Source organism: Anguilla rostrata, chromosome 15 (assembly GCF_018555375.3).
Source record: "Anguilla rostrata isolate EN2019 chromosome 15, ASM1855537v3, whole genome shotgun sequence".
In the NCBI taxonomy this organism is placed as follows: Eukaryota; Metazoa; Chordata; class Actinopteri; order Anguilliformes; family Anguillidae; genus Anguilla; species Anguilla rostrata.
In genome coordinates this window covers 30673912-30697359 of record NC_057947.1, presented here as the reverse complement: position 1 = coordinate 30697359, position 23448 = coordinate 30673912, and the positions used below count along the sequence as shown (strand labels likewise).

The window sequence follows — 23448 nt, the reverse complement described above, 5'->3', positions numbered from 1 at the left end:
CCAAAATAGAAATAAAAACAAAAATATAAACCTATCCTAGGCACAGTATGGTGGACTAAGTGCTCGTTCACTGTCCCTCTGGTGACCAATCGTTGATGAAACGAGAACAGTAACTGGGCTAAAATAGAGCACAGTGTCCCATCTTTATTCAAAAAGGGCCAGTGTGTTGCAGGTTTTTGTTCCAGCCCAGCACTGAGACACCTGATTCTACTTATCAAATCTTGATTGAAGACCATGATTAGTTAATTAGCTGGATCAAGTGTTGGGCTAAAAAAAAAAAAAAAACTAGATAAAAACCTGCACCCACACCGGCCCTTTTCGGATAAGATTTGGCACCCTTGTAATACGCCATGGCCAAGCCAGGTCCTGGACGGTCACAGGGTCAACCGGTTTATCGTTCTTTGCTCGCCACATAATCGACCACTTAAAGCAGTCGATTACACAGTCAACTCACTTCACCTGGTTTCTTGGTTCTAGAGTGGCTGTTGTATTCAAAGTGAAACCAAAAAACCAGCAGACCCTGTGCTTCCCCTGGCCTGGGGTTGACCCTCCCTGTAATGGATGGAACACTGGCAGGATCCAGCCACTGCTAAGCACATCCACTGCAGGACGCAGACAGGAAAGTTAAAAAAACTGGCAAACAGAAAAAAGGTAATACATTCCAATACATTATGTTATGAATTTATGAGGTCTTTATTAGCTTAAGAAATGATCATAGCCTATGTCGTAGTTATAAACTTTAGAACCAGCTTGTGACAACTGTTTCAGCATTCTTAAAAATGCAAAAACCACACTTGAGAAATTATGGAATAGTACCCAACCAAAGTGGTTGTTTTATGCTCAGAAAGTTATTGCATTGTGTGCAGCGTTGATTACGATGTTGAGTACTACATAATGCTCACTTCAAAGGAAGTTTTACCAAAATGAACCGTGGAGTGAGGCCCTTAAATCCTCCTTACTTCTGACTACTGAAGACTTTGCTAGTGGAGCGACATTCTATGGATTTCATTCAATTAGTCCCTCGGTCATCTTCCAATCCCTTGGGCAGACGGACAGTCACATCCATCAATCCTGGTTTGTTTTGCAATGTGCTGTTCCACAGCACTTCACGATAAGCTTGTTGACTGCAACAGGGGTTCAGGCTGTGGTGCAAGAACATGACAGGGAGCAGCAGTGGATAAAAAGTCTGATTTTACTGGATTTATTGAACGTGAGACCAGACAGGAAGTTTTTCTGTCTCCATTTAAAGACCAAAGTGGTTTCTGCTTGTCATAACATCTGCAGAACTCAGGAGTCCTCCAGCTGAAATCTCTGCCACCGGCAGGTTTGAGAGTTTGGGGACAGTGAGATGAGTAAGTGCAGGGTCCTATTTGGGCGACACCGGCCGCCGTCCCGTCTGCCCCGCGCTGCGAACGGCGGTTCCCTGGCCAGATGGACGCAGCGAGCTCCCAGAGCGTCTTCGCGGTAAACAGCAGAAGGCTGGAGCTCCAGGAGTTCCCCCCGCGCCGCAGAGGGGTCTGGAACTCGGGCCAAACCGCTCGCCCCTGCCCCCGCTTCCATGGAGATGTGCCTGCACGTAACCGAAATAAAAACACGCACACATTACACCCACCCCCCCTCCCCCCACACACAATCCAATCACGGCGCAGACGTTAGCTCTGCAGCCTGCTGCGGAAGGCCAGACGCTAACACAATTATGTAGCCAACGGCAACAGCAACAGAAGAAAAGAAGAAAAAAAAAGCCGTAAAATTAGCATACTTTCTGAGATTCACATACGCCATTGTTGGGGTCTGGTTAAAAGCTGAATGACGAAAGGCTAACACAATAATTAGATGAACCTAGTCATAAAACAAAACGTCGAGTAGAGGCTACGCTGGAAAAGGCAAACGGGAGCAAAACTGTAAGTGAAGCGGGGAAGCGGGTCAAATAGCTGCCTGTTGCGTTATGTTGTATTACTGTACATTACCAGCATTTAGCAGACGCTCTTATCCAAAGTGAACCTGCGCAGCTTTTGCATTTTTTAAAACAGCATCCATTTATTCAGCAGGATGCCGAAGCACTGTAGGCTTGGTAGCTTGCACAAGGGTACTGTGCCCTACTTGGGAAACAGACCTGTGACCTTCAGGTTATAAAGCCAGTTGGTTACAGAACCCGGTGAAATGGATGCAGCTTCGGAAGCTGAGCTTCAGAAGGCTTGCCTTTCACGAACTGGGAACTCTGTCAGCTCCCTCTGGCAGGCAGGGCACCAGTACAGGGAATTACACTCGTTCAGTTAGGATCAGAGACTAGATGCGCCTGTTCACCAGTCTGCCTCGCCTTGGGCTGCTGGCTGGGAGGGCGGGGGAGACCCACGCCACACACACACACACACGGGCTCCGTCTCACCTCAGCTCCCTGTGAGAGAGAGAGAGAGAGAGGCAGGTATGTGCACACGAGAGAGAGAGAGAGAGAAAGAGAGAGAGAGAGAGTGGCAGGTATGTGCACATGAGAGAGAGTGAGAGAGAAGGTAGGTAGAACATGGCTCAGTATTTCTCTTGTTCTCTCTCTCTATTTATCCCCCCTCTCTCTCTCGCTCGCTCGCTCTCTCTGTCTTCTTCCCTTCTGCGCCAGAAGCAGACTTGAAAAGCATGTGGTGAATAAATTCAAAATTCATGCAGGACTGAAAGATGAAAGAAGGCCCAGGTGAATGGCAGCATGAACAGGAACCCCAGTGCTATTCCTCGATGTCAGTTTGGGGTCATGTGACTTCGCTACAAGTTTGTGGTAAGAAAAGGATGTTGGTACAAACAGGATTACTACGGTGACAAAGTTCTTCTTTCGTTCTTTTGGAAGTAACGAAAGAGCTGATTCTTATATCTCTCCCGCTGCTGATCTGGGACTGCTTCCTTAGTTAAGAGACGTGAAATTCTTCGCTTTGTCAGGAAGTCACGCCGTGCTTTTAGTCGCAGTAGAGGTTAACGGCCGGACAGCGATGTGTTTCTATTTCATGCGATTCCACAGGATTTTAATCCAAAAGAATAGAATTTAATTGGCACACTTTTCCATCTGGAACTTGTGTGGATTTGATACCGTAGTGCTGGGCTAATGAAAGGAAGGGACAGCACAAAACCACCCAGGGGTCAATAAGAACGGCTCCCTTCAAGATCCGGGAAGTGTTATTTTGGCTCAAGTTTGATTTCAGCACTTTTATTTACTCCAGCAGCAATGCTGTTTGCAGCCCTTAAAAAAAAAGCTCTTTGGCTTGCACCTCTCATGGGGGCATTTTAAATGGCTTGGAACTGTTTTTTTTAGGCTGCGCACTTGCCTGGAAGGAACCATTAGTGTTGTCATTACAGAAAGTGGCAGCTTTTAAAATTTTTTTGCTCTTGGTAATTGTCAGGGTACACACGCTGTATATGCAAAGACATGACAGTACCATAGAATGAAAGGGATGCAGTTTTTTCGCAGGCATTGCCTATGCCGGGCGCACCAGAGGACTGTGGGTAGGCTGACAGGGAGAAGAGAAAAAAGAACAGATTATCAATCTGGAAAATGTCAAAGTAACCATAACACAGGATTTATAGAAATAATTTTCTGCTTCTAATTTTTTTTGGGGGAAAAAAATCATTTTCAGTTTATATCTCATGTGACGGGTTTCATGTTATTCTAAAAATGATTATCTGAAAGGGAAATTAGTCATTTGGTGAAAAAGTGGCACACAGCACATTTCATGGCAGAAGGAAAAACAAAGATAACTTATTCTATAATTAATTATGGAAAATTATAATTACTGTTGATCTAATAATTGATATTGGAATGTATTATATATTTTGGGGACATTATCTGGCGTAAAATTTCTGAATTGGAATTGATTTAAAATAATGAGAAATCATTAATATGTTAAGTATAATAATGTGTAGTACTGCTCATTTGTATTACTGCACCTAACAATGCACCAATAAAGTGGAGAAGAATATAAATGCTTTTTTCCTAAAAGCATCATTGTTTTTGTTCATTTTTGCATACCATGGTATTAAGACAATGATTTGGTTAAATTTAGCATGGGGCTGAATTAAACTATGTTCAATAATACGCATTCAGCCAACAGAATCCAGCAACAACTCCCCCCCCCCCCCCCCCCCCGACAGACTTAGGGCCACCAAAATCCTAGGGCCGGCCCTGCAAATGTCTAATGAAAATGAGATCATTGAAGAGGTAAGAAAAGGGACATTTCGGTGAACTGTGCCTTTAAGAACACTGTGTTACACAGTTGTGTCGGTACTCCAGCTTACGTAAACATAATGCTTGCCTGTGGACCTTCATAGCATACCGGTGGCTGAAAAATGTAAAATGGCAAAAACCTGTTTTCGTGATGCGGGTCACTCACTACAAGCACTGCGTTACCAAGCTCAGTAACGAGACTGGCGTAGTGTAGAGTAACTCCGGTGTAGATGGTGCCACATGGTTAACCCTCTTCTTGGTTGCCTGGCAACAGTGGGCGGCTCATTTTAGCCATGAGCTAAAGCTTTCCCGGGCTGCCTTGCATTTAATTGCTCTGGACTGGGAACAGAGGGCTACCCAGCATGCCCCTTCACTCAGCAAGCCTGGGAGAGAAGGGGCATGCTATTTCATTTTATTTCCCTACTAAAAGTAACCCATAAACACATTTATCCTTGCGAAGAGTAGGTTTTTTGGGATGTTTTTTTTAAATGCTAACTGAGCGTTCTAGAACTCCGCTGCTTTCAATTACAGGTTGCGATTGTTGCATCAGCATTAGAATGTCCAGTTAAGAACATACTGATCACATATTTATGATATTACACCTTTTTATCCATTTTGCCAGTTTTATCCTCAGAATATCCCAGTTTTGCATTTGGATACTGTATCTCACCAGCTTTTGTTTTCTTTTTTTTCAGTAACATACAGAGTATTTAAGAGCGAGGGAAAAAAACACGGTGTTAAAACACAGCACAGCTCAGCACAGCACATCGCTGTGCAGCACAGCTCTGATGTCCCTGTGAGAACTCAGGCAGGTGGGTGGAGCCAGGCACCACAAACATACCCCCCCCCCCCCCGCCCCCCCGCCCCTCCCCTCCCCTCCCCTGATAAACGCTCTCCTTAAATCAGCCCCCAACCCCCCCCCCCCTTCTCAGACCTTGGGGTTCAATCTGACACGGCAATGATGGCGCTCTCGTAAACCTTGTGATTTACGCACCCCGCGCGCGGGACCAGTCGCCTCCTTATCCACAGAGCCATCGCAATCAGCTGGGTCCTGTGAGCTCGCGGAGTAAATCACTGCGATCGCCCGCAGCGGTCTGCTTTCAGCCCGGGGACCACTGCGGGCTGGGAGAGAGATGGACGTCCCCTCACTGATGTATTACCACCATCTGTTTATCTTAGCTGCCCCATCCCCCCCATGCCAGAAACTATTTAGCGCTGGAATAAGCAGAGGAAACCACTCTTATTTTACGCTTACTGTGCTACTGTACTGCTCTGGCATTACTGTGTCAGAACCACAAAAAAAACTACTACATAGAACTACCATCTTACACCTCCAGAGCCCTAAAGCATTGTCTCTGTGGTGGGTTGCAGTGTATTTTCAGATGGAATCGCCTCCGTGTTGCATGAGCCTGCGAGCAAGAGTACAGCGCAGCGGCAGTTAGTGACGCATTTATATCAGACAGGAACAAGCTAACGTAGTAGACGAGAGAAGATTTCCATTCCAGTGTGCTTCCCAGAGTTCCTTTCTCAGTTCACTTGAACATTAAAACTGTCAGTTGCTCTGAGAAAGGAGGGATAAAAATTGCGTGTGCGTGGAATGGAAAGGTATTTTGAGGGAGCGATATCCCATTTGCCCGCTCAGACAGCAGTGACTGCATCCCCACAAAGCCACTTCCTGCACCAGTGCTCAGGCCCATTAAAGCCTATCTGAGGGTAATAAATGGCTGAGCAGTGCATGCTGGGAGATGGAGTACAGGGTGGGTGGGAGGAGGATTATTTCTATTCGCTTTGTTATTGCTATGTGGATGAAAAAAAACGTACATGCCCGCATGCACACCAGCACTATGCAACACACTGGTCCTGGAGGACAGCTCACCTGTGTGGGAGGTGGCGGCAGTGTAGTACAGTGGGTAACTGGCCTTGTCACCAAAAGGTCACAGGTTGTTCCCTCAAGCAAGCCCTGCATTGTTCCTGTATGTAGCCAGCTGTATAAATGTATTCTGGATAAGAGCGTCTTCTAAAAATAAAAATAAAACAATGACAGAGAGATGAAAGATTACAGTGTGATGGAGAAGAGCTGACAGAGGTTCAGAAGCAACATTCGGCGCCAGAAAAAGTCTTCGTCTGGCCTCATTGCCCCAGTGGAACCCTTGAGTAAAGCCCTGCCATTGATGCAGGTGAACTATTAGGGACAAAATGGCTGCTGTTCGTTCACTAAGGTGCTGGGTTACAAAAGTGGAGATGAGGCCCCTCACTGTGAAGCACTTCATGGAATTAAAATAAAACTTTCATCTTCACTCATCTTCCCCAGCCCTCGTTCAAAAAAGTGACATATTTCTCTGTTGATAAAGCTGTTTAACGAGTAACATGAAAAAGTAATGACCTGGGAAAGATGTTCTCTAGAGAAATTACATGTCATGTAGTAATAGAAAATGCTTCCTTTTTTAGTTTTAAAAGATGGGAGGTGTCAGGATGTGATTTTATTGTTTAGCTGTTTCCTTCTTTAATTATTTTCTGTCTGTATGTGTGCATATGATAAAATCACCTTCCCCGTTCACAGGTAAGTATACTGATGGTATCTTCAGTTAACTGTGTTATCATGTTTAATATGCATGGCTGCTGTGATGTATATATAATTGCTTCCTACAACAATACCACTCAACTATCATGCAAGACTGCTCATGCAAATACATATGTACAGCATGCATAATGTAAAACAAACACATGCACACATACGTGCGCACACAACACATACACAAGCATGCACACACACACACACATACACACACACCATGTGGGGAAGTGGTTAGGAAATAAATGCTTTCTGATCCCAGGCCTCACACCAGTACAGTACTTTGAACAGGGTACTTTACTGGAATTGCTTTAATAAATAACCAGTGATGTAACTGGGTTATGCCTTTTTTTGCGTTGTACAGTCTAACTCCGATAAATAATGGCATTTTTTCTACAAATTAATGCAGAGAAATATTACAGGGTCTGTATAAGTGGGAACTATAAGATTTTAGCTATTATTAGTTGGATGAATAACAGTGCATGTACAGTAGACAGATGCCCTGGTGTCCTGTAAGACATGGCATCACTCTGTGTCTTATTAGACATACACTGCAAATCTCTTTGTTCTATAAGACATACAGAGCACATGTCTGTGTTCTGTAAGACATACAGGGCATCACTTTGTGTCTTATTAGACATACACTGCAGATCTTTCTGTCCTATAAGATGTACAGGGTATCACTCTGTGTCTTATAAGACATGCGCTGCAGATCATCTTTATGTCCCTTATCACTCTGCAGTGCAGCATCCCTTTGGTGCTGATGGGACTGGTTCCTTCCTGCCTGTCTCCTTGGCACCACATCTTGAGTTGCCAAGCAGCAGTATCACGGAGCTTGTGGTGATTTCCTTCGGAAGGACAAGCATGTGCTGCATGGTCTAGGTTCCCATGGAGATGAAAACCACTCTATCCGTCCAGGAGGATCCAGAAATGGGAGAGTTCTTAAATGGAACTCAAAAGTTACTGGCGATCACCTATAACAGCACTACCAATCCTCAGTAATGAGTCACTGAAGACTTCATTTAAGACTATTTTTGTGTCACATTGGGTTGCCCAACCCTGTTCCGAGGGATCTACTATCCTGTAGGTTTTTATTCCAACCCGAATAAATGCACATCTGAATGAACAGCTGGAGATCTCGTTGAGCTCTGAATTAATTGAATCCCAAATTATGGTTGAAATGAAAACTTAAAGTAAGCCAGATCTCCAGGAGCAGGGTTGGGCAACCCTTCTCTAGATAAATTGTGGTTTGAAATGATAAGAGAATAAAAAGTTGTAATTCACATTTGTATATGTATATGTATATGAGGCTGGCACATGTATTTGCTTGATTTTCTTCGCTAATAAATCAGCATTTCATGGTTACCTTTTTATTGGTACGATTTTGGACATGCCAGCCTCAAATTTGAACAATGTAAATTGTCCTACGTTGTCTGGTCCCATTTTTCGCCATTAACTTTACAAATTAGTTTTATGACGCAGCTGAGCACATGCTGACCCACCCATGAGGAATGGGGTTACGTCACTGATAGATGTCAATGCTCTTCATTTTCGTGTCGCGTGCGAGTGCACGCCCTCGTTTGCTGCATAGTCTACAATGGACAATGTTCGTGAACATCGCTCTGATCGCATTGCAGCTACAAACTGTTCAAGTCTACTTTATTCAATTACGCATGACAGTTATATGTACTCGCGCTACACAAAACATCTGGTTTTAAAGTGGCTGGATAATTAACCTCCATCCGCCGGGAGCGAGGACAAACAGAGAAAGGGATACCTTAAATCTATATTATAAACCCTCGTCTTTAAATCACACATCTCCCTGAGTAAAAGTAATTACGCTGAGTTATTACTTGGGGGGAGGGGGGTAAGCCGGGTAATGTAATGATATCTCGCTTGTCCGGCGGTAACACTCGCTATATTTTCTTGGTGCTTCAGCGCCGAGAGTGAACTCCATGCCCTCAGATGAACGACTTCCTTTACAGCGTCACTCTCCTGATCGTTCACCTCGGAGACTGCTAAATGGTAAAACGCCCGCATAGATTTTGCACGACAGATTTCCTGCTTTTATGCAATTACTGAAACCACGGGCTAGCTGCAGCCATTTTCGTTCCATTGCCTTTAGCGTGAGCAGGACGCGTCTCCTGCCGGTGCATTGGAAGGTAATCGCGTGTGCTGAAGAATCGTTGCAGCAAAAGAATGCGCAAGCGGGGCGGGTTGAACGTACTGTAGGCCTTCATGCGCTGCAATCTAACAGCGTTTAGTAACACTTTAATCAGCGGCTCAGAACACACTCAATGAAAGAACTCCCTCTACCTAATACAAGACTCACTGGTCGTATTCAGCCGGTACAGAATGCCTCTTGAAACGAGTCGCCTATGGTTATTCTTCACAGAAGCAACAGGCGTACCTTCAAAAGATGGTTACACGTGTTGCGCTAACAAACCCATTACTTTTCAATGAGTCATTGGAGCCCGGTAGTATGGTACGCTGCCACTAAGCAGCAGCCAGGATGATAGATGACATGTTAAACATTTTAATGAAGGGGGCACTACCACTGGGTCATCATTAATGGGGCCTTCAGAATAGTTTAAGAATCATTTTAACATTTCCGATAAAACAAAAACGGGGGAAATTGCAGGGAGGCGCATCGACAACTTGCTGTACAGACAGTGGTATTGATGCTCTAATTCTTTGGTGCAAGCGCTTCGGCCTCTCTCCCCTCTCTCCTCGGGTTAAAAGAGTGATGGATATTTATCAGCGCGGAGAAGCAAAAGGGATGCTCATTTGCAAGGGAAATGTACCCTTTATTGGTTAATGTCGGCTCGCTCTCCGCAGGGGGCACCTAATTGCCGCTAGAGTTTTCAACCAGTCTATTTTAGCATGCCTGCTGGAGGCTGTCGGATTTCCGTCTTTGATTGGTCCAAGAACTAGCATTTACTGATTATGAGTTGGCCGTTTTTTAGCCACTTGAATCTGGCTTGAATCTTGTATAGCCTAAAGAAAAAAAGAAAAACGTAAGTGAGAAAACCTCAGTGTTGAATTTAACAGACCAAGTGTAGTCATTTCAAGAGATTTACTCTCTACTATACTGATGTGTATATCATTAAGCTACATTATGCTGTAAGGTCTCTTTCTGAGAATATGGATAATAATAATAATAATAATACATTTATTATTATTATTATTATTATTATTATTATTATTATTATTATTATTATTACAGTTCCCATTTGTAGTACCCGCCTGGTTAATACATGGCAACCATTTCGAGCCAGAACACCAGCTGTAGTGGAGGAGGAGGGGATTATTGAAACTAATAAAGTGGGGATTAATAGGTGGCAGGCTGAAAGAGCCAGGCTGGGATTTTTTTTTCCAGGACACTGGGGAACCCCCAGCTGCAATTTGCAGTTACAATTTGGTATTTAGCAGACGCTCTTATCCAGAGTAACTCTTTGTAGGTTGAATGGGATCTTTTATCACCTGAATGATTAATCTGAATGATGGCATCTCCTACAGTACATTGTCCGTATCTGTCACGGGGGTGTTTGGGTTTATTTTGTCCAGAGGAAAGACTGCCCCCTACTGGTTCAAATGTAGATTGGAATAGACGGACGCTCAGACAGATTTTTAGGTATAGTGTCGTCACACTGTCACCATATCCACACAAGGAATTGAATTAATGAAACCCATTACGGCAGAACCCTGTGGTCACTGAAAATATCAAAATGGAATTTCAACATGCCTTCCATGTGCTAGCATGGCTAAGTAGCTGTATGATCAGCTATAGTGTTGTCAAAAATAGTCGGGACAACTAAAAATAAAACATTCAACGTAAGATCTAAGCAACACGGAACTGAAGAATATATATATTTTTATTTATTTATTTAACCAGGGTAGGTTCGCTGAGCACGGATGCTCTTTGCAGCAATGCCCTGCTTCACACTCATACACATTCACACCTGGGCGCTGCTCTGGGCAGCTCCACTGGAGGGGGAGAACATTTTCTAGCCAATTAAATCAGGGGATGATTAGGATTCTAGCTCTCGCAAGTTTTTTGCGAGAGCCAGATCTGGGATTTTTTAGCCTGGACACAGGGGAACCTCCTACTCTTTGCGAATAGTGTCATGGGATCTTTAATGACCACAGTGAGTCAGGACCTCGGCTTAACGTCTCATCCGAAAGATGGCATCTCCTACAGCACAGTGTCCCCGTCACTGCACTGGGGCATTGGGGTTTATTTGACCAGAGGGAAGATTGCCCCCTTCTGGCCCACCAACACCACTTCCAGCAGCAACTCAGTATTCCCTGGTGATCTCCCATCCAAGTACTAACCAAGCCCACACTTGCTTAGCTTCAGCCAGTCGGCACGAGTAGAGTGCGTGGTGGTGTGGCTGCTGGCAATATATGATTCTGTCGCTGAGAAAATATGTTACAGCTGAAGGTGTGATGAATGACAAATATGTCCACGTGAAGTGATCTTATCATATTCAAACTGTCAGCACAAGTACAAATACTATATTAACTCAGCACTGTGCCCAATGCCCCAGGGGTGTTTAGACTGTTGTGTCTAAAGAAATTGAGTCAAGGGAATTGGAGAGTGAATTTACTAGCTGTCATTCTCTGCGTCATTAAAGCCATTAGTGTTTCATTCTAACGTCAAAACAGCAATGACATTTTTATGACTGACTACGCACATGTGCCACATGATGCACCCGGTAACGTAAAGCTGCATAGATGTCACAGCATAATTGAACATAAACGCAAGTTTCATAGTCTTAGACCTGCTAATGGAAATGTCTGTACAAATACTGAATTTACTGAGCCATGAACCTAATGAAAGATTACCAGCCAGCCTTAGTTTTGAGTATTAAAATAAAGATGCACCTTGGGTTATTTTGCCTGAGCTGGCAGGTAATGTGTTCATCCTTGGAGCCTGTGGGTGAGTGAGAGGTGTGGGCTCGAATCTCACCTTCTCACTCAATACACGTCATAACATACACACACATGCAAGCAGGAGATGCTTTTTAAGTACTTTTAAAATATGTACTTTCAGTACTTAATTTGATAAAATTGTTTGCCAAAATCTTCAATCTGATCTCCGCTGACCATCAGTACTTGTCCTATAAGGATGAGGCATCTTATTATTCATGTGTTGACCTTGGCATTGGATGACAGCTAAGGCCGGAAGGGGCGTGTCCTGAAAAGTCACAGCCTCACAGGTAATTGGCTGAGGGTTGTCATGGAGGCCTTTTCAAAGTCATTGACCATCGTTGTGTTGTGTCTTGGGTTTATGAGTTAGGGCCAAAGATTAAACAGTGATCTCTGCATTGTTACTCTCCAATTAAGTAAAATACATTACCTCAGGAAACTTTTCCTTGAAGAAATAATCTGTGAAATGTAAACGTGGAAAGACCATCAATAAAACTGTGTTTGTCGTCAGACGGAAACGCTCAGAAATATTGCAGACACGATTTGTTGTTTTCCTGCATTGCTTCTCAGTGTTGATTGATGTGCAGTTACTGTTATCCAACAGTTTCTGTGTCTGTGCTCATCTCACACACAGTCAGGCTGATAAATCTGGGGTTGTGTAAACCAGGGATGATGGAGGGCTACTAAAGCCCCTGCTATGAATTTCGCCTACCAAACATGGATCCTGTGGCCCACCACACCACCCGGAAGGAAGCAGGAAGTCCCTGGCCACACCCATCAGTGGTGAGTTCAGAGCCAGGCGGCCAGCCTCAGTATGGCTTCTTCTGTAATAGAGACTCCCACTGTTTTCGACGGGCAGGCATGACCTGTCACCGTCATCATCCATGTACACAATCCTGGGGCAGAAACAACAAAAGCCATCACCGCCTTGGTGGTCTCTCAATCCCCTCACATTCTGTGGGGCTAATGCTCAAGATTGAGGCTAGCTGGGGATCTTGCATTGAGTTCAAAGCTCAGTAAATTCTGTATTGTTACAGACAGCATTTACATTAGCATGTCTAAGCCTATGAAACATTTAAACTTCAAATCCTAATAATGGGTGTCCAAAAAAAAAGAGCTTTTCTAAATTTAAAGACGCAATCTGTGTCACACATTAACTTAATTTAGGCAGTGTTAATGACGAACTGCACTAGGTGTTACAGAACAAAAGGTGAAAGATATGACTATTCTAACACAGAACTGTCAAGCAGAATTTTTGAAGCTGAAGTGCTCAGTGAATAATAAACCATTCAATCGTACATAAAATGTATCCCATAGGCATATATAAAGACACATTACTTGAGATCTGTTAAATGTACTCTCCTGCACTTACTAGTTCTTGCTTTGGCTCTGTCAGATTTTCAGTGGATCTCTCCATAAGAAAAATGGAATATTCCTGTGAAAATCATGCCTTAAATCTGAGGTGTCAAACTCCAGACCTGATGGGCCTTGGTGTCTGCACGTATTTGTGGTTTCCTTTCTATCAGCAGGCAATTAAGGCCTTGGGAACAAGGTGTGTAGACTCTTTAGCCAATCAATGACTTAAATTAATAATTTGGGCTGAAACACACCCATGAACCAGCAGACACTGCAGCCCTCTAGGGCTGGAGTTTCACACTCATGGCTTAAATAGAGGAAGGTAAGGGGAAAACCCTCACTGTTAGAATTTTCACATTCCTAACTATATAAAAAACGTTATATTAGGGATATAATTAAAATTTATAAAATGTATTATTAGGGACAGGTAACCTGAGTTTTTAAGCATTGGCAAAGAATAAATACCATCATAGATTGTGTTTTATTTCAGTTTGAATAATGTCAGATATTGTGTGCACTGTTCTCCCTCAGGTTTATGACAGTGTTCCTTAGTGTTGTTCCCAGAATGCTCTGCCACAGCACACAGTAAAGGTCTGAAGATATGTTCATTTGATATTGTTTCATTGGATTGCTACAGACCACATATGAGTCTAAAATTATTTGTCTGCTGCTGATGTGCTTTGTGCAGTCTGGAATTTTTCTGAATACTGAATCTCTGCCCCATATAACAACTTAGCTTAGAGCTCTCGTGTGGCATACCTTAAATTAATTTTTCAAGTTAGAGAATAGTCCTTTATCGACTGTAAGCCAATATATGAATGTATTGTTGCATTGTACGCTTTAAAAAGTGTACATCATACTGGATAAAAGTGATTGTGTCTTCAACATCTCATCGTGAACCAAAGCATCGTTGTGAGTGTAATTATCATCTTGATGTCCAATCACATTACTTCACAAAGTCAGTCCAGGAAGTGGTTCATCCAGAGAAGTTCATGGGCTAATTACAGTGATGGGGGATGTTATGAACATGAATGAATATAGTTTGGTGTCCCTCTTGTGGTGAGCTCTTGAACTGCAGCATGTGCTAGTTACCCTTGCAGGCTGAATATGTCCTGGTTCAGCATCCCTTTCTTTGTTTTGCTTGTCCATACCCGGGCTGGGATTCAATCAACACATTTATATTACCTTTATCTAACAATTAAAAGCTTCAGAAACACAGTTTTGAAAACTCAGTCGTGAGTTTGTCAAGAAAAGCTGTATTTACTTCATTTACATCTAACTCAAAATTAAAGACTGAAGTTGATTGAGTACCGGTCCTTGTCTCGATAGGAAAATCGCACCTGTTCATCTTTTATTTGGAACATATGAGTAATCTATGGTTGTCAGAAGCTCTTTCTTCTCCCCAGGATGTGGATGGAGTTTTGTAGTAGAGGAATATGCAAGTATCTAGAATTTGAGAAAAGGGGCAATTAATTTTATTTCAAGCAAAATGTTTAATTTTTCAAGATTTTACTGCCTGCATGTCTGTAATAATATTGTACTCATTCAATGCAAAGTAATGGATGCAGTGTATTCATTTTAAATAGTAAAGATTACCATTGACAGACGTTAGGTTAGGAGCGTTGTTATATAATAAACTGTATGAAATAATGCATCATGTAAGTGCCCAGCGTATTCGGAATGAAAATAAAACATGTATCCACTTCCATTTGGAGGCAAGTTGCATTGCCTAGCTGGTTTCTTTCACTACTAGTAGATACATCCAGTATAGTAGCTAAAGTCGCTTGCTACGAGACAAATGTATCATTATACAATCGAATAAAATAGCTCACAATGTTTATCCTTTGTTCAATAATGCAAAATAAATTAAGTGCAACGTTTGCATCTATTGCAATCAATCCTCCTTTGGAGCATAGACTGTCAGTAAAGGTGAAATGACGACTTCCGTGTTGTGAGGGACGAAAACCAACTGATTTTACTTCGTTCTGCAACACGTAGGAATATCAACTGAAGATGAAGTAAAATCGAACAGCAAAATTTCTTCCATTGCAGACTTTAAAGTAATGCAGGAAAAAACTGAATTCTTTATAAACAATGTCGCGATGATTTGACCTCCGTTGAATATTTCAAACAGAGAATGGGATATTCCGTTTATTAATGTTATTACAAACCCTGTGGCCGTATACTACTCGAACTTTATAATAAGTAACACCAGTGGCTCGAACAGTCGGATACGGAAGTTGTGACCTCGCACGACACTCCCTAGCATTGCGCTAATACAACTAGAGGAGGAATTCCAGCTCGCTGCCTGTACCAAAGGCTAGCGTATTTCGTTGTTATTGATTGCACTTGTACTCCCGGATAATGGGGATAAGGTAAGCCTGATAGATGTGTGGCGGCGAATTGAAGCAGCGCTCCTTGTACATTCCCTTTAGTGTTGGTCAATAGCGTTACAGATGTGCAGCACAGCCTAGACCTCGAACCGCCTGCGCTGCCAGGTTATGGCTAGCTAACGCTACCTGGCTATGGTTTTGTGAAATGCCACTCAGTATTTTGGCTGGTTAACAGTGACGTTAGCTCATTGAGGCTTGAAGTGGAATATCTATGAACAAACTAGCTAGTTTAATATGTTAATTAGTCATGCAGGCACATGTATTGTTATATACATAGCTAACGTTGGCTGAGTAATTTAATCAGCGAATATATCACTGCAGTGGTTGAGATGCTGTGTTTGCCGTTTAGCTAGCTAGCGTTAGCTGCCATCTAACCGGCCAATCAGCACTGTTTGTGGTGTCCTGTGTCGCTAGCTAACGTGAGCTAGTTACTGATTTTGGTAATGATAGGTTGCTGCTTAACATGGCTTCGTGCAGGTAAGCTGATCTGTGCCTGGCAATACTATGTTAAATTATCTAGCTAACAATTACACTCTTGTGATTATGGCTAAATAGCAACCACTTTCAACCACTACATCACCTTTGCTGTTTGGCAGCTAGCTACGTTAACCACACCAGTAGAGACCGTCCTTATGTAGTGCAAGCTTGACAGCCAGGCTAGTATGGCTGAAGACTCTATACTAGTGTATATATCTAAAGCCGGATGGGTGGTGTCTTGGACAGAGCTGAATACTCGCTAATTAGTAGTATCTTTATTGTAAAAATAACTATTCTGTTAGTCTGCTAGCTAACTGATGCACATGGAAATTGGATTCTGTCGTTCAGTTGGAGAAATTGCATATAAAAAATGGGACCGCACCCCTTTGTCTTTTTTCTTGACTGTCTTCAAACGGTTGACAGGCAACCAAAATCGCTTTTCTAACCATATGTCTCGATGTTATTTGGAAATATATACATACGTACACACAATAGCTGACGTTACTTTATTTGTTTAAAAAGAATTAACATTTAAATTACGAGTTCTCAATTTATTTGGACTGATGTGCTTGGACGGTTGCTTGGTAATCAGCGTTAGCAAGTTTGCTGCCTCTGTTGTTGACACTTAACACCTCGGTATCGATGCATACTAATGATATGGCTCTGCGGGGTTCAAAGTGATCACTGGAGGTTTTTCATCATAAGAGTAAACTAGAAGGAAAGTCATTTCGTGATTGAATTTGGGGCCTTATGATGTGCCCGTCCGCAAATTCTGAAGTACTCCCCGCTCGCGTGTGTGTAAGATGAATTGCCCCATAGGTCACCCATGTCTGCTGCAGAGCTTGGCAGATCTCAAGGATGCCAAGATCGATTTTTATCCTCCACACCCGTCAGAGTTCCTCCTCCGCCAGATTAATTAAAAGCTTTCTTGGTCCGTTGGGTTGACATATTCAACGGACAGATCCGTTCTAATAATATCCGACTGGGCCTTCAGCTCTTTTAATCATATGGGGAATAAGTTTATAAATGTTTAATCAATAACAAATTGTCTAATAATTTTACTTCACAAAATATTGTATCTCAATGCTAGTAAGCATTTGGTTAGTAGCCAGTCTTGTACAAGGCAGTTCACACCGCTACAGTTTTTGCATACTATTATTGATATTGTGAGTATGTGAGTGAGTATTCTCTGGCTTTTTTGCTCAAGGGCCCCCTTTTCATGCTATCAAGTCAAATGGGAATGTTGGGCTGTTTATTAAATATTTATTGACTTCTGTAGTTGCACTGCAACCTAAAACAGATTTAAATTGTGAGAATTCACATATTGGTGATGTAAAACGCAACCCAGGTTTTTATTTATTTATTTATTTATTTATTTATTAAAAAAAATTTTTTTTTCAGTTTTTCGCGGTTAAGCCTGAGTTCTGTAGATTATGTGATGTCCATCACTCTATGATACTGCCACAGCAGGCACAATGGAATGTAGCCTAATAGGAGAGTGTGTGTTGAACTCGCTATAGCACAACTATGAGTATCAGATATTAATTCAGCCCATTAGGGACAAATCAGGGGTTTTGCCTTAAATCCCTGCTTGATAATCAGGGATTCAAGGCTACATCCCTGACTTGTCCCTAACGGGCTGGAATTAGTATCTGCTACTTATAGTTGTGCTATAGCGAGTGCAATACTCTGCAATACTCCTAGTGCAGGAAATCAGTCATTTATCGAGAGCACATACAGATTTCTGCCATGTTAGCTGCCCCAGTAGTCCAGAATGCAACAGCGTGGCTTCTTGACGGAATTGGGAGCGGAGTCACATCTCCCAATTTTGTTTTAGTCAAATTTGCTTTTAGTTGCTTTTAGAATTTTGCAACCATGTACTGCTGGCTAGCTCATGTTAATGTGAGTCCAGCTTGCTATGTATGCCACACCTCTTATCATGAAGGGGGGTGGCAAAAGTAGTTATGGGTAACGTAGGAAAATAACACACTGAAGCCCATCCGGAAATGGTGATAAAATAAAATGTATTACAAATGTAAGAAAATAAACACTGGGATGAATTTCACATTGCTCTGACATGTTTACTAACAATGTAAGTGTTTTAGCCTGAAGATTTGCTTCAAGATTTTGATGGTATATGTATTTGAAGAAATGGAATGTAATGTTTGAAATACAATGATATGAAGGCAGTACGTATGTCTACCACAAGATGGCAGCAGCAGGGTGATGAACACTCTGTACTCTGGCAGCTTTGTACAGTGTAGACTAGGGATATCCAATCCTATCACAAAAGGGCCGGTGTGGTTGCAGGTTTTGGTGTTGACTATGACACCTGATTCAACTAATTAACTAATCATGGCTTTCAACTAAGATTTTGATGAGTAGAGCTGAGTGTCTTAGTGCTGAGCTGAAACAAAAACCTGCACCCACACCGGCCCTTTTCAGAAAAGATTGGATAGCTCTGCTTCAGGAAACTGCCGTCCCATATTTTAGAAACCTCAACAGTCCCGTTTACTTGCCCAGAAGTAATTTTTAAAAATGTATTCCCCCATTGCCCTTGTTGTAATATCAGTCATTCCCCTCTGTAGATGCCCTTGTTGTAATATCAGTCGTTCCCCTCTGTAGATGCCCTTGTTGTAATATCAGTCATTCCCCTCAGTAGGCTGGACTAACACTTTCCCTGTGGTGCTGTTTGCCTGCAGAGCAGCCGTGCTGTGAGGGCGTGTGATGGAGAAGTCGGGCCGGGTGTGGGGCGTGGCGGGGCGCTGCCTCCTGGCCGCGGGGTCCTGGTCGTGGGGCGTCTGCCGCGTGTGCCTGATGGCGCTCATCCTGACCTTCCACCTGCAGGGCGGGGTCCTGCTGCTGGGGCTCATCCTGGTGTCGGTCGCCGGGATACTCTACAAGTTCCAGGACGTCCTGCTCTACTTCCCCGAGCAGCCGCCCTCGTCCCGGCTGTACGTGCCCATGCCCACGGGCATCCCGCACGAGAACGTCTTCATCCGCGCCAAGGACGGCGTGCGCCTCAACCTGCTGCTGCTGCGGCACGCCGGCGAGGGCCCCGCCCCCGGCTCCGCCCCCACCATCATCTATTTCCACGGCAACGCGGGGAACATCGGGCACCGCGTGCCCAACGCGCTGCTCATGCTGGTGAACCTGAAGGCCAACGTGGCGCTGCTGGACTACCGCGGCTACGGCAAGAGCGAGGGCGAGCCGGGCGAGGAGGGGCTGCAGCTGGACGCCCAGGCGGCGCTGGACTACGTGTGCGCCCGGCCCGACCTGGACCGGGGCCGCGTGGTGCTGTTCGGCCGCTCGCTGGGCGGCGCCGTGGCGGCGCGGCTGGCCGCCGAGAACCCGCACCGCGTGGCGGCCGTGGTGCTGGAGAACACCTTCCTCAGCATCCCGCACATGGCCGCCACGCTCTTCTCCTTCCTGCCCGTTCGCTACCTGCCGCTCTGGTGCTACAAGAACAAGTTCCTGTCGTACCGGCGCGTGGCGCAGTGCCGCATGCCCACGCTCTTCGTCTCGGGCCTGTCGGACCAGCTCATCCCGCCCGTCATGATGAAGCAGCTCTACGAGCTGTCGCCCTCGCGGACTAAGCGTATCGCCATCTTCCCCGACGGCACGCACAACGACACCTGGCAGTGCCAGGGCTACTTCCCCGCCCTCGAGCAGTTCGTCAAGAACCTGAGCAAGAGCCACGCCCACGAGGAGCCCGCCCAGGGCGGGGCCAGCGTCACCATCATTTAAGCGTGCAAATCCGCATCCTGGCCAGCAGGTGGCGACAAATTAACCGAATGTACAAATTGTTTTCTCTCCGTTTGATTTTGTATAGTTTTATATGTGTAATGTCATCAATAAAAATAAATGCTAGGGAGGTGGAGAAGGTAGAGCTGCTCTTACCAGTCACTTTATCTCTAAGCGCTATGAGTGCATGGTTTTCTGCTTCAGTTATTCTTCAGTTATTATTATTATTATTATGTTCTGCTTCACGTGGCCTGTTGGCATCTCAAAGCTCTTTTTAAGACTTTGCCGTGTAAGCTGTACCGCGCTTCATCTGAAAGTCTGGCGGCACGGCGGTGTCACTTTAAAGCGATGTCATCATGCGCCGGGGACAGGGACTAGTGAGAGAAAACAGGAGGCAGCTTATTCCACTGCTGCAGCCTGGCGGACGATAGCAGTCCTGTCCTGTCCGACGGCCTGTGTGCCGCAGGGACTGATCTGGCCCCGTTCTGCAGAGCCGGCGGTGATGGACGTGTTCTGTGCGTTAAATCTGCAGACACTGACAGCCCCACACAGCCTCTGCTGCAAATTAGACTCTTCTGTAGAGAGAACTCACAAACTGGGCGAACAGAGAACACCGCTGTGTTCAGTACGCTATTAATAAGGTTAGTGACTAAAATTCTGACTTGCGTTAATGAGTAAAACGCCCTAGCATCGCTTTGTAATTCTGTAATTTGTGGGCATTTAGAAATGTTAATTCTTCTTTTTTTTCCTGTTTTATTTCTTTTTTTTAAGCGGCATTGCCTTGTGTGCTTTTTGAGAGAGCTTGACCGTGCTGAAATGACGTTTGAGGCCAAGCTAATTTAATGCCTGCATGGCTTCCAGGCAACACAACCATCATGTGAACGCAGTAGATTAATACTGTTTCCTGCAGGCGGTATTTTGGTTGGGTAATTTTCGATAGCACGGCCTTCCTCATCAAGCCGAAGTTCAGTTAGTGATACAACAGTTTAAAGAGATCTTCAGTCCCCAGCTCAGAGGCCTGCAGATACAACCTGCCAGTCGCAGATCCTGCACTCTCATTGGCCTCCGGTACACACAGACTCGAACGAACACGATGACTGAGCAGCTAGCCAATCAGCTGATCTCAGAGTGAAGAGTGTGTGGCTGTGTGTACTCGATTGTCTCTCTGTGTGTGTAGGCTACGGTGGGCTTCGGTTGGATAAACTGGACTGTGTTAAGGTTACATCACTGCCTTCTGTAAAAAAAACTACTCGTTAAATGGGCATTATTAATCAATACACATAGCATAGTAAGGTACCTGCTAGGAAGGTGTGCCATTAAATGCAGTCCATTAAAAATAGCCACTGAAAATGTGCAATAGTATAAAATATATTTCCCTGTACCTGGAGAGCGAATGGCCAGGATTCCTTCACCATTTGTGCTTAACTTTATCTCAGAGCTCTGTGCAAATGTAATGGTTTTTTAATTTATTTTTTTATTTTATACAGACAGTTTGACAAGTTCAGCCATCAAATGCAATTAATGTAATATTATGCCTTCGCACTGGGGGGAGGGGGGACGGGGACATGGTACTTGCATTTATCCGTCATTTAATATAATAGACGAATGTTGATTGAATCCAGAGTCTTTGTCCTCCATATTTGATCACTTGTAAAAATCCATTATTAATATTGTGTATGTTGGGGGATGGTGTGGTGGTGGGGGGGGGGTGTTAGTGGTGTTGACAAATCTATTCATCTCCATAATTGTTGTGTGGTATTTATGGGAAGGTTTAACGTGTGGGTTTTACACACTGAACATATATGCTATATGATGGAAACGTGTATTGATTTTGAAGGCCTAATGTATAGGCTAATGCATTGCCGACTGGTTCGGTATCACCTATATGTATTGAAGCCAGTGCAAATAGCATTGGCTCTAATGGGATCTTAACTGGGGCTTAAATAGCCATATGAGGACATGATAGTTATTTGTAAGCTTAGAGAGGGAACAGGATACAAGTCTGTCAGTATCTGTAGGCTTAAATAGAGAACAGGATACAAGTCTGGCAGTATCTATAAGCTTAGAGAGGCACAAAATGCAAATCTGGCAGTATCTTTAGTCTTAAATAGGGAACAGGATACAAGTCTGGCCGTATGTAGGCTTAAATAGGGAACAGGATACAGGTCTGGCAGTATCCGTAGGCTTAAATAGAGAACAGGATACAAGTCTGGCAGTATCTATAAGCTTAGAGAGGAACAAAATGCAAACCTGGCAGTATCTGTAGTCTTAAATAGGGAATAGGATACAAGTCTGGCAGTATGTAGGCTTAAATAGGGAACAGGATACAGGTCTGGCAGTATCCATAGGCTTAAACAGAGAACAGAATACTAGTCTGGCAGTATCTATAAGCTTTGAGAGGAACAAAATGCAAGCCTGGCAGTATCTGTAGTCTTACATAGTGAACAAGATACAAGTCTGGCAGTATCTATAAGCTTAGAGAGGAACAAAATGCAAATCTGGGAGTATCTGTAGTATTGAATAGGGAACAGGATACAAGTCTGGCAGTATGCAGGCTTAAATAGGGAACAGGATACAAGTCTGGCAGTATGTAGGCGTAGAGGGGGCACTGGCCCCTGTTTCTTAAGCAGTTCAGCTCCAATGCAATAGTGTTTTTCATTCACTTCTTATTTGGCTGCTCCACCGCTGCGTTAACTTGTTTTTATCCGTTTTGGTTGTTTTAAGACTTGTGTGAGTGACCACAGGGTCATTAATTTAAGTGCTCTGTACTACGTTTCTGACCAGAATGTTCATTCCTGCTAAAAATCCAAACGCACATCACACAACATGGGTTGGTTAATGGATCAGTTTTCTTTCCTTCATTCATTCATTCATTCATTCATTCATTTATTTATTTTATTGTTTTTAAAATGTTATTATAAAAAAAAAAGTAAACTATAATGTAGCCATATTAAAATGACTTAAATAATTATAGAATTTTGATTAATTTGATTAATTAATTTGATTAATTTTGAATACAGAGAAGCCTTTGACATTCGTCAGCTTGACCACGGACACACAGGGCTGTGTGTGTGACAGTCGTTTGAGTGTGTCTGTGGCTCTCCGTTTCTGTACCGGGGTTTGAATCATGCACCACTGTATAATGTGCACTAACCATGGCATTTCACCACACTGTTGCATAGCTGCGTGAGGTTTTTCTATATTAAAAAAAAATAAAAAATCTTTTTTAAATACACAATCACACTTTATATTTTCTGAACTGTTACATGCAATAAACAGAACTAAAGCTTCTGAAGAGCTGCTTGTCTGTTATCTGCTGGGTAAAAACTGCTGGTATTTTTTTCACATTTTGTTCGATTGCAACTTAAAATTTTAATGCATTGAAATATCTCCCTCTTCACCAACACAATAAATGAAAATAATTCATGAAGCAAAAACCTTTTTTATTCAATATATAATATATATAAAAGTAAGACCTGCATTTGTCACTTAAAGAGGTACTCACATCTCACTGTCACTACGTTGTAGAGAGGCCTTTGAAGTTACAGTCTTGGCTGTGTGTTTTGCACATTTAGATTTTCAGATTTTTGCCCATTCCTCCTGTAAATTTGTTCAAATTCTGCCAAGTTAGACAGACAGCTGGCCGTGGACCTCGGTGGAGAGCTATTTTAAGGTCACAACTACAGATTTTCAATGGGGCTTGTGGCTGAGCCTTTCCAGAATACTCATCTTTTTGTTTTTAGTATTAGCAGTTATTATTAGTATTTTTGTTG

The 23448-nt window shown here is 43.4% G+C and overlaps 1 protein-coding gene and 1 long non-coding RNA gene across 5 annotated transcripts; one reads left to right on the top strand and one right to left on the bottom strand.

The window, feature by feature from the left end:
• Positions 1 to 1648: 1648 nt before the first annotated feature.
• Positions 1649 to 15054, bottom strand: LOC135240454 (uncharacterized). 2 transcript variants are annotated; one of them, XR_010325696.1, is made up of 5 exons: positions 14791 to 15054; positions 14402 to 14507; positions 12418 to 12601; positions 3417 to 3488; positions 1649 to 2395 (listed from the first exon to the last, which is right to left on the bottom strand). It is a non-coding gene; the product is annotated as an uncharacterized LOC135240454 (long non-coding RNA). The 2 variants fall into 2 exon arrangements; XR_010325697.1 differs by lacking the exons at positions 1649 to 2395; positions 3417 to 3488 and adding exons at positions 8794 to 9770; positions 12136 to 12164 and having other exon boundaries at positions 14791 to 15053.
• An 84-nt stretch (positions 15055 to 15138) lies between these two features.
• On the top strand, positions 15139 to 22966 carry LOC135240452 (protein ABHD13-like). 3 transcript variants are annotated; one of them, XR_010325695.1, is made up of 3 exons: positions 15139 to 15436; positions 18634 to 21717; positions 21841 to 22966. XR_010325695.1 is itself a non-coding variant. In XM_064309907.1 (2 exons), exon 2 carries the CDS (start codon positions 18659 to 18661, stop codon positions 19676 to 19678), a length of 1020 nt encoding a protein of 339 aa, XP_064165977.1. In that variant the 5' UTR covers positions 15139 to 15436; positions 18634 to 18658; the 3' UTR covers positions 19679 to 22966. The 3 variants fall into 3 exon arrangements, 1 of the variants encoding a protein (XP_064165977.1); XR_010325694.1 differs by having other exon boundaries at positions 18634 to 21800; XM_064309907.1 differs by having other exon boundaries at positions 18634 to 22966.
• Positions 22967 to 23448: the final 482 nt, after the last annotated feature.

Bases quoted from the DNA above. Each gene is read 5' to 3' on its own strand.
- LOC135240452 (XM_064309907.1), top strand. From the start codon at position 18,659: ATGGAGAAGTCGGGCCGGGTGTGGGGCGTGGCGGGGCGCTGCCTCCTG.